The following is a 15,304-nucleotide window of genomic DNA, read 5'->3' as shown; positions in this document are numbered from 1 at the left end:
TTCAATTCCCCAAGTATCTTGAATTTCTCTATGTGGTCTCTTTCTTCAATATCGCATTCCAGTTTTATAAATGGCTCTTCAGTTCTACCTCGTCCTTAATGGAATGGATTTTTCAAGTGTATTAATTTTATTGGATTTTTCATCTCTAAAACTTCTTAATCATTTCAATAATTGCCTATGCTTCTTTAACATCCATATCTTTGCATCAAAATTAAATATCTCTTTAATATTTTTAAAAATTTTAATGTTTATTTATTTTTGAGAGAGGGAGATACACACACACACACACACACACACACACACACAGAGTGCTCGCAGAGGAGGGTCAGAGAGAGGGGGAGACACAGAATCTGAAGCAGTTTCTAGGCTCTGAGTTGTCAGCACAGAGCCTGACATGGGGGTTCAAACCCACGAACCGTGAGATCATGACCTGAGCTGAAGTGGGACGCTTCACTGACTGACCCACCCAGGCGCCCCTATTTTTTTCAGATATTTAAATATGCTTAATTTTATCCTCATATTTTCCTATCAATTCTATCTCCTTGTAGATGGTAATCAATACTTTTTGTCCAAGAACTGTTCGCCATTATTGGGATTCCTGTCTGACGTCCATTCTTAGTAGAAACTCTCTTCCCGCACACCTGATCCTATAAGAAGTTTCTCCCGGGGGGGGGGGTGCTGCCCTGGGGGTCAGGCTGGCCGCCAGAGATCATTGCAGCATCTCCCGCTCTGTGTGTGATGTCCCCACTCTCAAGCGGGCATCTGCTCGGGGCTGTGGGAGGCAGGGATGGGTTCAATGCCAGCCTCAAGCTCACAATCAATCATGTAGGAGAAAGTGCAGTGAATCTGTTTCACACACACATAGGGAAAGTGGCTCAGAGCCGGCCGGGGTCAGTGAGCACAGACACTCCTGTGTGGGTTTGGAAGCCCTGAAGTTTCCAGCCTTTACCTGGAGCCCTGAGCCCTGCCTGCCTGTGAGGACCCTGGGGTCCCTCTCAGTGTCTGCATGCGTGGAAACCTCTACTCTCTCACCCACTGATAGTCGATGGTCCTGGAGTGGTGTCTACTCAGCTTTCTTCTCTGTTCTTGCCTGTGGCTCCCTGACTCTTTGGGGAGCGTTCATCTCTCTGTTCTTGCATATGGCTGTTTCTACACGTTTCGGAAATATGACACGTAGCACTTACTATGTGGAGCAGATGTGGGGTCTTGACTGGCTACAACAAATGTCGACCTAGGCTGAGGAGTCTGACCCCATGTTCCTCCCATGTTCCAAATCCTTCTCAACCTGCCCTGAAAACCAAGAGTGATGGATCCCCACATCATGACCTGGGAACCACTGACCCCTGCAGTGACTCTGTGGAATGAGGGGTTCAGGACAACAAGATCAAAACAAGGAAACAGGATTGTAGACAGGATGTGACCACTCTGGATCACACAGGCAGTGGGGGATAGATGGTAACCTTTCCTCCAAAATCGGAGCTCTAACCCAAATAATTGTTCCCTACATCTTGTAGGCAGGACCCCAGAAATGGGTAGGGGGGCTCTGCCCCAGTAACGAGGGGCACCAAGGAGGCAGGAGGGACTCACAAGCATGTTCTCAGGAAGGTGGGGGGATGGAAACTGTCACGGGAAAATAGAGAAGCCCATGAAGGCTGTGACAGAAAGAAAGCCCACACTCTGGGGCCGGGAGACGGTTTGCGTTTCCTTCAGTATTTCCCTGTATTTCCCCTCTGTGTGCATCACCACCGTGACCTTGACCTGAGCCCTGAAGAAATGTCACAGGTGTGTCTGCACTGATATGTGGCCACAGAACCCTCATCCCCTGTGGTCTCTGGGACCTGGGGACCCCATGTGAGGTGAGGACCCCTGGGGACGGGCTGAGAATGAAGGAGGCCCCATAGGGGAGGTTCTGGGAGGGAAGGATGTGCTGTGGTCTCCTCACCTGGACGGGGCATCTCAGGAAGCCTTGGGTCCACTTGCTGCACCACCATGGACACCAGAGCCAGGCCCCTGGGGCGGGTTGTTCCCCTTCCTCTGGGGCTGCTCATGTGACAACCCCATGACCGGCAGACCAGCCTCCAAGTGGCCACACCCTGTGTGTCTGTCTGACCTGCAGGCATTGAGGTCCCTCCCTGTGCACAGCTGGGTCCAGAGGCAGAAGAAGCCATGACCCCCACCCTCACGGCCCTGCTCCTCCTCGGTGAGATCTCAGGAGGGGAGGGGACGCCCTAGTCTGGGAGGGACCCGCCTCACAGCCAGGCCCTGGGCTGCCAGAGACCCCAGGCACAGGAGGCTCATGGGGAGGAGGGTTCTGCTCAGGATTCGGGGCAAACCTCTCACAGGGACTCTCTTGCAGGGCTGAGTGTGGGCCCCAGGACCCAAGTGCAGGCAGGTGAGTCTGTCCCCACGGGTCCCGTCCCACCTCCTCACTGGGGACAGGGCTCACCCACCAGGCATCTGGGGATGGAGAACAGCAGTTCTGGGTGGATGGAGAGGGGATGTCTGGGGGCTTGGGGCTGAGTTGGGAACTGGGGGTGGGGAAGGTCTTGTGAACCAGACTCTGTCTCCTTTCAGGGACCCTCCCCACACCCACCATCTGGGCTGAGCCAGGCTCTGTGGTCCCCTGGGGGACACCTGTGACCATCTGGTGTCAGGGGACTCTGGAGTCCACGGTGTTCTATCTGGATAAAGAGGAACACGTAGGGCTCTGGGATGTTCATTTCCCAAAGAAGCCTGGGGACAAGGCCAAGTTCTCCATCACACACATGAGAGATGTGTATGCAGGACGGTATCACTGTCATTATCGAAGTCCCTCTGGCTTGTCAGAGAGCAGTGACCCCCTGGAGCTGGTGGTGACAGGTGCGAGCCCCTCAGGGTCCCAGCCCCAGGCTCTGCCCTCAGGGAGGGGGTCTGTTCTCACGGAGTCCCCCTCTCACAGCCCAGCCCTGGGGACACTGTGGGGGGATCTGAGTCCTATTTAATGTCCCCTCCTCCTCTCCTAGGATCCCGTGGCAAACCCAGTCTCTCAGCCCTGCCCAGCCCCGTCGTGACCTCAGGAGGGAAGGTGACCCTCCAGTGTGCCTCATGGGAGAAATTCGACAGGTTCATCCTGATGAAGGAAGGAGAACCCAGGCCCTCCTCGACCCTGGACTCCCAGCGACCCACCAGTGGGGAGTTCCAGGCCCGGTTCCCTGTGGGCCCCGTGACCCCCGGGCTCAGGTGGACGTTCAGATGCTATGGCTATTACAGCAACTCCCCCCAGGTGTGGTCACAGCCCAGTGAGCCCCTGGACCTCCTGGTCTCAGGTGAGGAGCCCCGTCCCTGTCCCAGATGTGTTCGACTCTAGGCTCTGTCGGGACACCCCTGATCTAGACCGAGAATGAGGGTGTTCCGAGGGAGGGTCATCCAGAGGGGCACTCACCCCTCAGGGCAATGGAGGACCATGGGGCCGTCGCACCCCTGCCCCTTCCCACATGCCTGTCACTAGAAGCTCCAGGTGCATGCATGGGGGTCTTTCGGGGCCCCAGGGCAGATACACCAGAAGAGTTTGAGCTAGAAGGGTCTCTCTAGGAAGCCCCAGCCCCCTGCCCTCCTCTTGTCTCTTTACCAGGACCCTCTGGGGGCCCCAGCCCCCCCTTCACAGGACCTAGCCCCGCAGCTGGTGAGTCACTGGGGCCTTTTTGTTCAGAAGGAGTACAGACCATCTCAGGGAGTCTGACAGCTTCTCGGAGGGTCTAACGCCCCCTCAGATGCTCAGAAACTATTTTGTGTCCCAGGGGGCTGGGAGACCAGCAGGCCNGGGGGGGGGGGGGGGCCCAGCTTGGGGGGCAGCAGCCAGGCTGAACTGGGGAGCTCGGATAGCCCCACCGCCTCACCTCCCTGAGTTGGTGAGGGGGTTTATGACGTACATTGTAGGGTCCATTGAGGAGAGGTTCAGCGCTCTCTGAGATGGTGATTTGGGGCAGGTCCCTTTCCATCAGGGCCTCAGTTTCCCTGTTTGCGATAGGGTAGAATCCCGGCTCCGATTTCATGGGCGTGTCATTAAACGGCGGATCCTGCAGGGGAGCTGCTCTGGTCTGCGGAGTTGGAGGGTGCACAGTGCGGGCTGCAGAGTGCACGGGAGAGCAGAGCGGGGGCACTGGCGACGTGCCCGTGCTGCTCTGTCAGCGCTGTGGTGCTCAGCCTGGCCCTGTCCGGGCAGCCCTGATGGGAAGAAATCAGAACCAAACAGAAACAAACAATCCCAGCTCCACTCCCTCCTAAACGCATCTCCTACCGTCTCCCTCACGGGTTTGCTGAGAGGTTTAGGTGAGATCTTGGAAATAAGAGTCCTCCGCGTGGGACAGACCCGTGAGGTGTGCAGAAACTGGCATCCTGGAAAGTCCAGACCGGCCCCAGTTGTGAGTGTGAGGTCTGAGGGGTGGAGGACAGGTCTTGGCTGGCCCTGGGCAGTGGGGAAGGCACGGAGTCCGTCCCACGCAGGCCCGGTTCTGAGCAACCCCAAAGCCTCTGACAATCGGAGGTGCGTTCATCGCTGGCTACAGGAGAGGGCAGGACACATGGAGGCAGTGGACAGGCCATCCCAGTCAAGGTAGGAGCCCGGAGCCCGGAGCAGGTGTCCATTAGGGTGGGCAGTGTGAGGAGAGCACAGGGAACCCACGGTCCTGGGTTCCAATCCCAGCTCTGCCACCCACTTCCTGGCTGGGGGATCTGGGCACCTGACGGATCTCTCTGAGCCTTGGTTTCCTTGTCTGTGAAATGCGTGAAGGTGGGGTGGTTTTCCCCTGATGCACCATCATTATGGATTAGGGGTAATGAACGCATAGACCCCCAGCACGGGTCTGCACACAGTAGGTGCTCAGTTAAGTGACATCATTTTTTCATTCATGACATCACTTATGTCCAAGGTCTTGAAAAGTACCAGAAAATTTTGATTGGGGTCTCTGTGACCTCAGTCCTGCTGCTCACTCTCCTGCTCCTCCTCCTCCTCCTCCGACTCCAGCACCAGAAAAAATGCTGCAAATCAGGTAAGTAGAAGATGGCGAGGTCTGGTCTAGCTGAGACGTGAGATCTTACCCTAAAGACATGAAGTGGCTTTTCTTAGAGTGCCAGCCAACACATGTCACCAAAACAGAAAGAAGTGTTCAGTCGTGAAAAGCCTCCAAATTAAACAGTGAACAATTTCTAGGAAGTTGTTCCCATCACAGCCTCTTTGGGACAGAGATTGGGATTTCCAGAAAGTGCAGTTATGAGGTCAGGGGTCCCACATGGGGATAGCAAGGTTCCCCCCAACACCTGAGGAGCCACGCCGGGCATGAGGAGGGGGCTCTGGGAGGGGTCCCTGCAGCCATGAGCCCTGCAGTGGGGAGCGGTCACAGTGGTGAGGAGCGAAAGCAGGATGTGGAAGTGGTTGAGAGACTAGTTGCTTTGAGCAAATATGTAAATATGTTGGGGACAAAGGGAGTCCAGTTACTCAAGGTCTGCAGGGATTTATAAATGTGCAAAGGCAGGTGGCTAAACTCTGAGCTATCGTCCCGGAATTGGAAGTGTCACTGTGACCTCACTAAAATATATACTTAGACATCGGTGGACATGAAATAGCTGTAAGTATGTGTTTGTTATCCGGTCTGTGCATATATATACACACACGTATGTCCCAGCTATGTCCACCGATAAAACCTAGACACTGACAGCAAACCAATTTTCCAGGTCTTGGTTTTTATACACCACCTGTATTAAAAGGAATTGAATGGAATACTCCATGGCAATGAGAAAGAATGACATCTGGCCATGTGTAGCAACATGGATGGACCTTGAGGGTGTTGTGCTGAGCGAAATAAGTCAGGCAGAGAAGGACAAATATCATATGTTTGCACGTATAGGAGGATTAGGAGGAACTTGACGGAGGACCATGGTGGAGAAGAAGGGGGGAAATAGTAGGGGAGAGGGAGAGAGGCAAACCATGAGAGACTCTTGAATGCTGACAAAAACTGAGGACTAATGGATGTGGGGGGGGAGGGGAGAGATGGACATGGAGGGGGGGCACGTGTGGGGATGAGCACCGCGTGTTATATGGAAACCAACTTGACAATAAACTATTTGTAAAAAAAATAATAATAAAAGGAATTGAAGGGGGGTGTGTGTGCCTGAGTGGCTCAGTCAGTTAAGCGTCTGACTCTTGATAGAGGCTCAGGTCATGATCTAACAGTTCATGGGTTCAAGCCCCGCGTCGGTCTCTACACTGAAAGCATGAAGCCTGCTTGGCATTTTTTTCTCTCTGTCATTCTCTCTCTCTCTCTCAAAATAAAAAAAATGTATCTTAATTTTTTTCATAAAAAAAGGAATTAGGGTTCATTGGAGAAATTCTTTATTACAGATTGGGACAGGGGGCTACTGGAGGATGCTGGAGCATCTTCATGGGCCAGGAAGTGCAAAACTTCACAAAGGATGATGGAGACAAATCAGAACGACACAGAAGCCAGCTGGAAGGAACTCCCTATGGAAAAATCTAGAATAATCTGAACATCCAAGTATTAGATTACAATGCATTGAATACAACAGAAATCCACTAGTTTATAGAGTCAATTAGTGAATGCATGGCGGGGAGAGGGAACACTTTAGAATGCCGACGAATGGGTACAGAAGGAGCATGGAAAAAAGTGTTATTAGTTCGTTGCCATGGTGGCGAATGACTCAGGTGAGGGTCGTCAGTGGATACTAACACGAGCCGTGGTGGTTTGGGGAGGGTCCTGATCTTGGACGAACACTCAAATATCTGTCTCCAAATACCAACCAAATTGTAAGGGAAGGTCAGGTCTTCACCACAGGAAACCTGGCAGATATCTCCTTGGCCAGGTCATCAGAGTGATGGGGACCAGGGATGGGACAGATGGATATCCGAGGCTCCTGATATCGACGGAGGCGGTGTTCATGGGTCGACACTGGGTAGAACCAGAGAGGGGAAAATTCTTTTTAGAAGATGCCATTTGGCGAAACATGAACTGGCAGTGAGGGGTTGGCTGAAGTGTCACATCCCGTGAAGATCTCCTGATGGGGGTTCCGTGGGAACTCGTGCTTGTGGGAGACACACACTGCTGAGCTGACGGTGCCTGATATCAGAACATCCACCTATCTGTCTACCCGTCAGACTCTCTCTATGGCTGTCTGTCTGTGTACACGCATCTTCGTATCCCCAAATCCACCTCCATCTCTCTCTCTTTGGCAAAATATTACCAGAGTAGAAATATAGGTGAGGGTGACGCAAGAATAAATTGTAGTTCTTATAGACGTTTTCTGTAAAAAAAATAATTGTGAAATCATTTAGAATGAAGAGATTTAATAAGAAGAGACACAGACTTAAATTTTTTTAATGTTTTATTCTTTTTTTTGAGAGAGAGAGAGCCAGACAGACAGAATGCAAGTGGAGAGGCAGAGAGAGAGGGAGACACAGAATCCAAAGCAGGCTCCAGGTTCTGAGCTGTCAGCACAGAGCCTGATGTGGGGCTCGAACTCGTGAGATCATGACCTGAGCTGAAGTTGGATGCTCAACCAACTGAGCCACCCAGCCTCCCCAAAAACAGACAAAGACTTTTATTTTATTAAAAATTTTTAATGTTTATCCATTTAGTTTTGAGAGAGTGCAAGCAGGGGAGGGGCAGAGAGAGAGGGAGAGAGAGAATCCTATGTGGGCTTTGCACCATCAGCGCAGAGCCCAACACAAGGCTTGAACCCACAAACCATGAGATCATGACCTGAGCCAAAACCAAGAGTCAGGCGCCTAACCGACTGAGCTGCCCAGGCACCCAGACATAGACTTTTAAAGATGTTTCTTCAGTTTTATAAAAAGAAAATGTATTTGAATCATCCATGCACGTTTTGTGTGTTAGAGTTTAGTGTGTTTTGTGTGTTTTGTGTTTGCCCTGAATCCCAAATTGATGGGGGCGAGTATATCACCTTGTTAGGACTCAGGTCCTCCGAGATCCTAATGCAGCCCCGGGGGCCAGGTTCTGGGGTAGTTTAGAAGCTAATTTCTTACTTTGTGCAGGTGCTTTACATCCTGAAGCTGAGACTAGAGCCATGCACAAAAGGTAATTTCTCCCCAAAGATCCTGCCCCAACCTCTCTCTCTGCTGTAACCCCTTCACCGCTGCCTAATGCCCCTGTTTCTCTCCCCTCAGCTCTGGCTCCAGCTCCGTGGCTCCTGTCCAGGAGGAGAAGCAGTGTAATTGGGAAGGAGGGGTACTGATAGGAGAAAAGGCTAAGAGGAGGGGTTGGGACGGGTTCTGGGCTTCACCTGGAAACTGCCAAATCTGTGTGACTCCTTGCCTCCCGCCAGGCCTCAGTCTCCCTATTTGCATGTGGGACTGCAGCATTTCAGGAATCTTGGAATGAAACAGAACCTTCTCATTCTCCAGATGCTGAGGTGAGAGAGTTCCAGCTTGACGAAGACAAACAGATGGACAGTCGGGTGAGCCCCAGCTCCTGTCCAGGGCACCCAGAAGGCCTTGTTAATTAGCTAAATCCATGGACTGCCTCTCCATCTTCCTATCCCTCAGCTCGACAGCATCTGACCTCACTCTTCCTCTTGAAAGGTGGTACACGGAGGTTGCTGGGACACCACTTTTTTCTGACACCACGTGGGCCCCTTCTTCTCAGTCTCCTTTGAACGGCTGGTTGCCCCTGTTTCATAATGGTAGTGCTGCCAGGGACGGTTGTATAGTTTGTGCACTGCAGAATAGCGATTGTGGGGTTTGAGACCCTACTGGTGAGTCTCTTATCGACACAAAGGCACTGTGCCGAGTGGTCTGTCCATGAACAGGGACCCTCAGCCTGACTTTTTCTCTGCTTCCTCTCTTCTCCCTGGTTGTGTAGATTCAGAGGCAGTGGAACTACGTGATAATATACCTTGAGTGTATGCCTGTCATGTGGCTCCCAGCCCTTCAGGAAGCTCACCCGGCCCCCTTGTTGACCTCAGCCTGAGACAACTCTGTATTTTATGCTGTCACATGTATTTAACCCCAGGCACCGCTGGACCATCGCTCATAATTCCAGTTATTTCCGGTGGTGACCTCTGCCTGAGCACCAGCCTCAGATATCCGACCTCCCGTGCATGAGCCATCTCTTAACTTGTCCATCCTGCGGGCGCTTCAACGTCCCACACAACAGCCGCTCAGTCTCCCCGGAAAAGGTGTCTCTCCTTGAGTGTTCACTAGCTCCCCAAATCCAAAAGTCTTTTCCATCTAGAGACATGCTGTTCATCACAGCTGGAAGGGGGCTGCTGCTGGCCTCCAGGGGCTGGGGTGCTGCGGAAGACCCCCCAAGGGACACGACAGCCCCCCGGAGCACAGAAGGACTGGCCGGCAGTGTTGATGGTCTCGGTAGAGGAAGAGTTGTAGCAGAAGCGCTCTTTCCTCGTCTCTCCACTGCCGCCGCCACCACCACAAATCACTCCTTCCTTGCTTGTGAGCAGTTTCCAACCGGATGACCACAGATCCCTCAAGAGCAGGGCCCTGATCATTCCTCTTCTTGGCCCCGTGGCAAGTTCCCTCTCTCTGTCTCTCTGTCCGTCTCCCTATGCACATTTTTATGCATGTATCCACTTACCGGGTATGTATGTGTGTGGGCCTAGAGTGAAGTGGATGCATCAAATCCTACATGAATGTTCTGCAGGACTCAGAGTTTTCCCCACATCAGTTCATTTGTTTATTCAGTGAGTCGACAAATCTTTATTAGGAATCTATGTTTGGCGAGGCTCTTAGACTTGGTGATATAAACGTGACTGCAAAAGTACCCGAGTCAGGGATTCGCATGATCTGATTTATTTTTTTTTAATGTTTATTTAATTTGGAAAGAGAGAGAGAGAGAGAGAGAGGGTGTGAGTGGAGGAGGGGCAGAGAGAGAGGGAAACCCAGAATCTGAAGCAGGCTCCAGGCTCCGAGCTGTCAGCACAGAACCTGACATGGGGCTTGAACTCGCAAATCATTAGATCATGCCCTGAGCCAAAGTCAGACACTTTACTGACTGAGCCACCCAATGCCCCAATCTGACTTATGTTTTAGAAATCGACTCTGGAGTCTGGGTGGACAGGTAAGTGAAGAATGACAAAGTGGAGGAGTTCCACCCACCCCTCCATCCGGCAGCAGAACCCTGACCCCAGGAGAGTGACTGTGCCCCAGGGGAGCCACTCAGGACTCAGGGGTGGAGGTGGCCACTCTTCCCTTCCCCCGTGGCAAGGATTGTTGGACAGAAAGGACAGACAGGTGGGACAGGATGGTCAGGAGGCTCCTTGCTGCTCCTGGCACCCCAGCTCCCCACCTGTTCCATAGCTCACTCCCACTGCCCTGCCCTCCAGGCTGCGGTATCTGAAGACGCCCAGGATGTGACGTACGCCCAGCTGATCAGTCTGAATCTTGAACAGGAGACAAGTGCACCCCCTTCCTCCCAGGCAGGGGAGCCGCCCGCAGAGTCCAGCATGTATGCCGCTCTGGCCGTCCACGAGCCCAGGAACTACCCACACCCCGCATTCCAGGAAGAGGACCACAGGGACCCTAAGACGCAGTGAGACTGCCCCCAACGACACTTAGCTAATGGCCCCTGGGCCTGGGACCTCTCACATGCAAGCAGGATATCCTGGGGCTTCAGAAATCATCTAAGTCTACAGATGAAGATAAGCTCCTTTATCCAATACGTCATCTGCAACCATCTTCTCCCATTCCATCAGTTGCCTATTTGTTTTATGGATTGTTTCCCTTGCCGTGCAGAAGCTTTTTATCTTGATGAGGTCCCAAGAGTTCATTTTTGCTCTTGATTCTCTTGCCTTTGGGGATGTGTCAAGTAAGAAATTGCCGTGGTTGAGGTCAAGGAAGTTGTTTCCTGCTTTCTCCTCTAGGGTTTTGATGGTTTCCTGTCTCACATTCAGGTCCTTCATCCATTTTGAGTTTATTTTTGAAGTATGGTGTGAGAAAATGATCTAGTTTCATTCTTCTGCATGTTGCTGTCCAGTTCTCCCAGCACCATCTGTTAAAGAGGCTGTCTTTTTTCCATTGGATACTCTTTCCCGCTTTGTCAAAGATTTGTTGGCCATACATTTGTGGGTCCAATTCTGAGTTCTCTATTCTATTCCATTGGTCTATGTGTCTGTTTTTGTGCCAATACCATACTGTCTAGATGATTACAGCTTTGCAGTAGAGGCTAAAGTCTGGGATGGTGATGCCTCCCATTTTGGTTTTCTTCTTCAGTATTACTTTGACTATTCGGGGTCTTTTGTGGTTCCATACAAATTTTAGGATACTTTGTTCTAGCTTTGAGAAGAATGCTGGTGCAATTTTGATTGGGATTGAAATGAAGGTGTAGATTGCTTTAGGTAGTAATGACATTTTAACAATATTTATTATTCTGATCCATGATCATGGAATGTTTTTCCATTTCTTTGTGTCTTCTTTAATTTCCTTCATAAAGTTTTCTATAGTTTTCATCATACAGATCTTTTATATCTCTGGTTAAGTTTATTCCTAGGTNGGAGGGAAAGGGGGGTGATGGGCGTGGAGGAGGACACTTGTTGGGATGAGCACTGGGTGTTATATGGAAAACAACTTAACAATAAACTATGAAAGAAAAAAATAAATAATAAAATAAATAAAATAAAAAATAAGATAAGCTCCATATTTTTAGAAAGAAAGGAAAACACTTCTAAACACTTGCCTGGTGGGCAAGAGAAGCAAGCCACAAATGAAGATAGGACTTCTCTTTTTTTTTTCACTCCAGTGACAATGCAAATATTCTACATCAATGCATAGTTCTACTTAAATGGTGATGTAAATGCTATATGCCAAGATGAAATGGGGACAGTCGGTGCCTGAATGCAGTTAATGCAAAGAGAAGAGAGCCTGCAAATCAACAAGGCAACATTCTATAGAAGCTAGAGAAAGAATAGCAAATTCATCCCATGGCAGTGGGTGAAAATCATATGACCTTATGTTGATCATAAAGAATTAAAAAGAGAACAATCAATTGTATGAGCTTGGGCTGCTGTAATAAGATACCATAGACTGGGGGGAAAGGGGGAATTAAACAACAGAAATGTATTTCTTCATAGTTCTGGAGTCTGGAAGCCCAAGCCCAAGGTGCTGACAGGTCTGGTGCCCTTGGAGGGTTCTCCGCACGTCTGACGGACGGCTGCTCACGTGGCCTTTCCTCAATGGATATGTGAGGGAAAGAGACAGATCCTTGCTGTTTCTTCTTATAGGGTCACTTACCTTATTTGATCACCTACATTTGTGATCTCACCACACTTCATTCTTTCTCGAGGCCCCATCTCCAAACATAACCACACCGGGAGTTAAGGCTCCAACGTGAATTTCTGGGGGTGGGAGACATAGACATCCAGTCCACCTCATTCCACCCTATGTCCCTCCCCCAAGATTCATGTCCTTCTCCCATGCAAAGTACATCCATTCCATCCCTACAGCCCCCCTCCCCCAAATCTACACCTGTTCCAGCATCAACGATCAAATCTAACATCCAGAGTCACATCTAAATATCTTATAAATCAGATATGGGGGAGGTTTGGGGTATGAGCCCTTCTAAGGCAGAATTCCTGAGAATTCTAGATGCTGGCAAAGACGTGGAGAAACGGGCACCCTCCTACACTGTTGGTGGGAATGTAAACTGGTGTAGCCCCTCTGGAAAACAGTATGGAGGCTCCTCAGGAAATTAACAGTAGAACTCCCCTATGACCCAGCAATAGCACTGCTAGGAATTTACCCAAGGGACACAGGAGTGCTGATGCATAGGAGCACATGTACCCCAATGTTCATANAAAAAAAAAAAAAAAATTCCTGTGCAAGTGTGAACCCGTGAGCCAGACAAGTGATGTGCCTCTAGAGCACAAAGCTGGGGCAGGGGTAGGAGAGGGAATTCCCATTCCCTGAGGGAGCAGTAAGAAAGAACACCGGTGATGGGTGAGCAAGACCGAGCGACACAGCTTCCATAGAACTGAAGGCTCCAGGAGAGTCCTCCTGGGCACTAGGCTCCAGCCGCCAGGCCCTCTGTGGCACTCTGCCACCCCCGTGGTGCACAGCTGCGTGGCCCTACTCAGGAGGAGGACCCCATTCCCGAGGCTTTGAGCAGGGCTTGCCCTGTGGAAACTGAGGCAGTTTCCAAACTCTGAAACCAAGGAGCCAGCCCTCATCTCTGAACTGCCTTTGGGGGTCATCCCTCCTTCTTCTTGAAAACCTGCACACGTTTGCAGACAAATAAGCCTATCGTTGCATCTCGTAGAGTCTGAGATACTGACAACTTCCAATTCCTGCTGTCCGGCCAGTCTCCCGGCCCCACATCTGCTCCAACCGTCCCTCAACGTTGGCTCCTCTCTCTCATTTGTCAGACAATCTTCCCCATCTTTGTTCTGTGTCCTCAAGCTCAACAGTGCGTTCCTCCATTCGCCTCCCTGCTCCGGAGTCTGATGGGGAGCAGCCTCATGGGGGTGCGCCGGGCACACGCCAACATCATCTCGGCAAAACATGCAACTGCGCGGCGTGCTCGCTCTGGGCTCCACAAACGTCACGACACCGTTCAGCCACATTCTTTGCCACTTTATAACAGAGGTCACTTTTTTCCCACGATCCGAGGCCTTGTTCCTCATTTTGGTCTGAGGTCCTGCCCCAATGGACTTACCCGCCCATTCTTGTGTTTGGCTTTTCTAAACTCTCCAGCCTCTTCCTGTCGTCACTTTCAAACCTTCCGCATCTTTTCTTTAAAGTTCTATTTATTTTGAGAGAGAGCTCAAGCACGGCAGAGAGAGAGAATCCCAAGCAGGCTCCACGCTGTCAGCACAGAGCCCCAACCAGGGCTTGATCCCACCAACAAAGAGATCATGACCAAAGCCAGAAACCAAGAGTTGGGTGGCTGATGGACTGAGCCACCCAGCAGCCCCGAGCTGCTTTCACATCCTGGATATTTGTTCCCATGGCACTGCACTTCTTGGTACTGAAATCAGCATCTGTCTGTTCCGGCTTCTATGACAAAAGTCACAGACTGGGTGGTTTAAGCTACAGAAGTTTCAGGCAAGGTTCCAGTATGGCTGGTGTCTGGTGTGGGCTCTCCGCTGGGGTTGCAGACAGCCCCTTCTTGTCGTGTGCTCGCATGGCCTTAACTCATGAGCACGTAGAGACAGAGAGCGACCTCTCTGGTGCCTCTTTTTTATTTTTTAATGTTTATTTTTAAAACAGAAAGAGAGAGAGCAGGGGAGGGGCAGAGAGAGGGAGACATAGAACCTGAAGCAGGCTCCAGGCTCTGAGCTGTCAGCACAGAGCCCGACGTGGGGCTCGAACCCACGAACAGTGAGATCATGACCTGAGCTGAAGTCAGACGCTCAACCGGCTGAGCCACCCTGGTGCCCCTGCTGTCTTTTCTTATGAGGTCACTGATCTTATGGAACCAAGGTTCACCCTTACCACCTCAATTAATCTTAATTACTTCGATAGAAGCCTCACTTCCAAATACAGCCACAGAGGGGAATTAGGGCCTCAACATATGAATTAGGGGATGGGGAGAAATAAGCATCCAGTTCATTACATTAATAAAGCCAAATGTATTTATTATGGAGTATTCTCAGAATGTATCAAGTCCTGGCAACACTCAACAAGAAATAGAGAAAAGACACACAGTTATCCACATCAGTTATAACATAAGGGACATCACTACAAACCCCACAGACTTTTATAACATCAATCTAAATAAAGGAGGTAAATGGAGGCAAGTCCAAATTCCCCCAGAATGGGCTTATTTTGGAATAGTGGAGGAATGTAATTCAGGATGCAAAAACTGTAGCAAGTGACCAGAGATGAGGTCTATTGAGCGTTTAGGGAGGGCTGTGCTTATAGGGTGAGGAATACAAAAAGTATGGGGTTTAGCTAGAGAATGAGCAGCTACTCCTTGATTGAGTCTGGGGGACAGCTCTGGGTGGACACTCCCTGGTCAAGGGAGAGCTTCCACTTTCCTATAAAATCAGGCACTTCAAGGAACTCTGTCTCTCAGACCTTTAACATTGTCTGCTAAGGACATATGCACCCGATTCTGCATCTCATACCTTCTTGTTCATTTTAAGGCTGAGCCCTTTGAAAATAGATGTAAGTGGGCCTTGCGAAAAACTTTATCCAATTTGGATTAAATGGACTAATATCGCCCCCCCAAAAATATTCTAAAACCAGTTCAAGAATAAATAGAAAACCTGAATCATCTTTGAGCTTTTTTTAATGTTTTTTTTAAATTTATTTCTGAGAGAGAGAGAGATGGCATCAACAGGG

General features: G+C 50.4%; 1 protein-coding gene across 4 annotated transcripts in view; it reads left to right on the top strand.

The window, feature by feature from the left end:
• The first annotated feature begins 2,105 nt into the window (after nt 1-2,105).
• The window catches only part of LOC144225755 (leukocyte immunoglobulin-like receptor subfamily A member 6), a 55,619-nt gene continuing 42,420 nt past the window's right edge, over nt 2,106-15,304 (top strand). For 2 of the 4 annotated variants that reach the window (XM_077757015.1, XM_077757016.1), the window contains exons 1-4: nt 2,106-2,200; nt 2,357-2,392; nt 2,575-2,859; nt 3,003-3,305. In XM_077757015.1, the coding sequence (XP_077613141.1) occupies nt 2,167-2,200; nt 2,357-2,392; nt 2,575-2,859; nt 3,003-3,305 (658 nt within the window). In that variant the 5' untranslated portion in view covers nt 2,106-2,166. Of the gene's footprint in view, nt 2,201-2,356; nt 2,393-2,574; nt 2,860-3,002; nt 3,306-3,610; nt 3,662-4,907; nt 5,028-8,044; nt 8,088-8,176; nt 8,221-8,413; nt 8,467-10,350; nt 11,510-15,304 lie in introns of those variants that run through there. The other 2 variants (XM_077757017.1, XM_077757018.1) reach the window with 2 other exon arrangements.

This window comes from Crocuta crocuta, unplaced genomic scaffold (genome assembly GCF_008692635.1).
Source record: "Crocuta crocuta isolate KB4526 unplaced genomic scaffold, BGI_CrCroc_1.0 scaffold142, whole genome shotgun sequence".
In the NCBI taxonomy this organism is placed as follows: domain Eukaryota; kingdom Metazoa; phylum Chordata; class Mammalia; order Carnivora; family Hyaenidae; genus Crocuta; species Crocuta crocuta.
The sequence above is the reverse complement of the archived record's forward strand: the minus strand, read 5'-3'. Positions and strand labels throughout refer to the sequence as shown.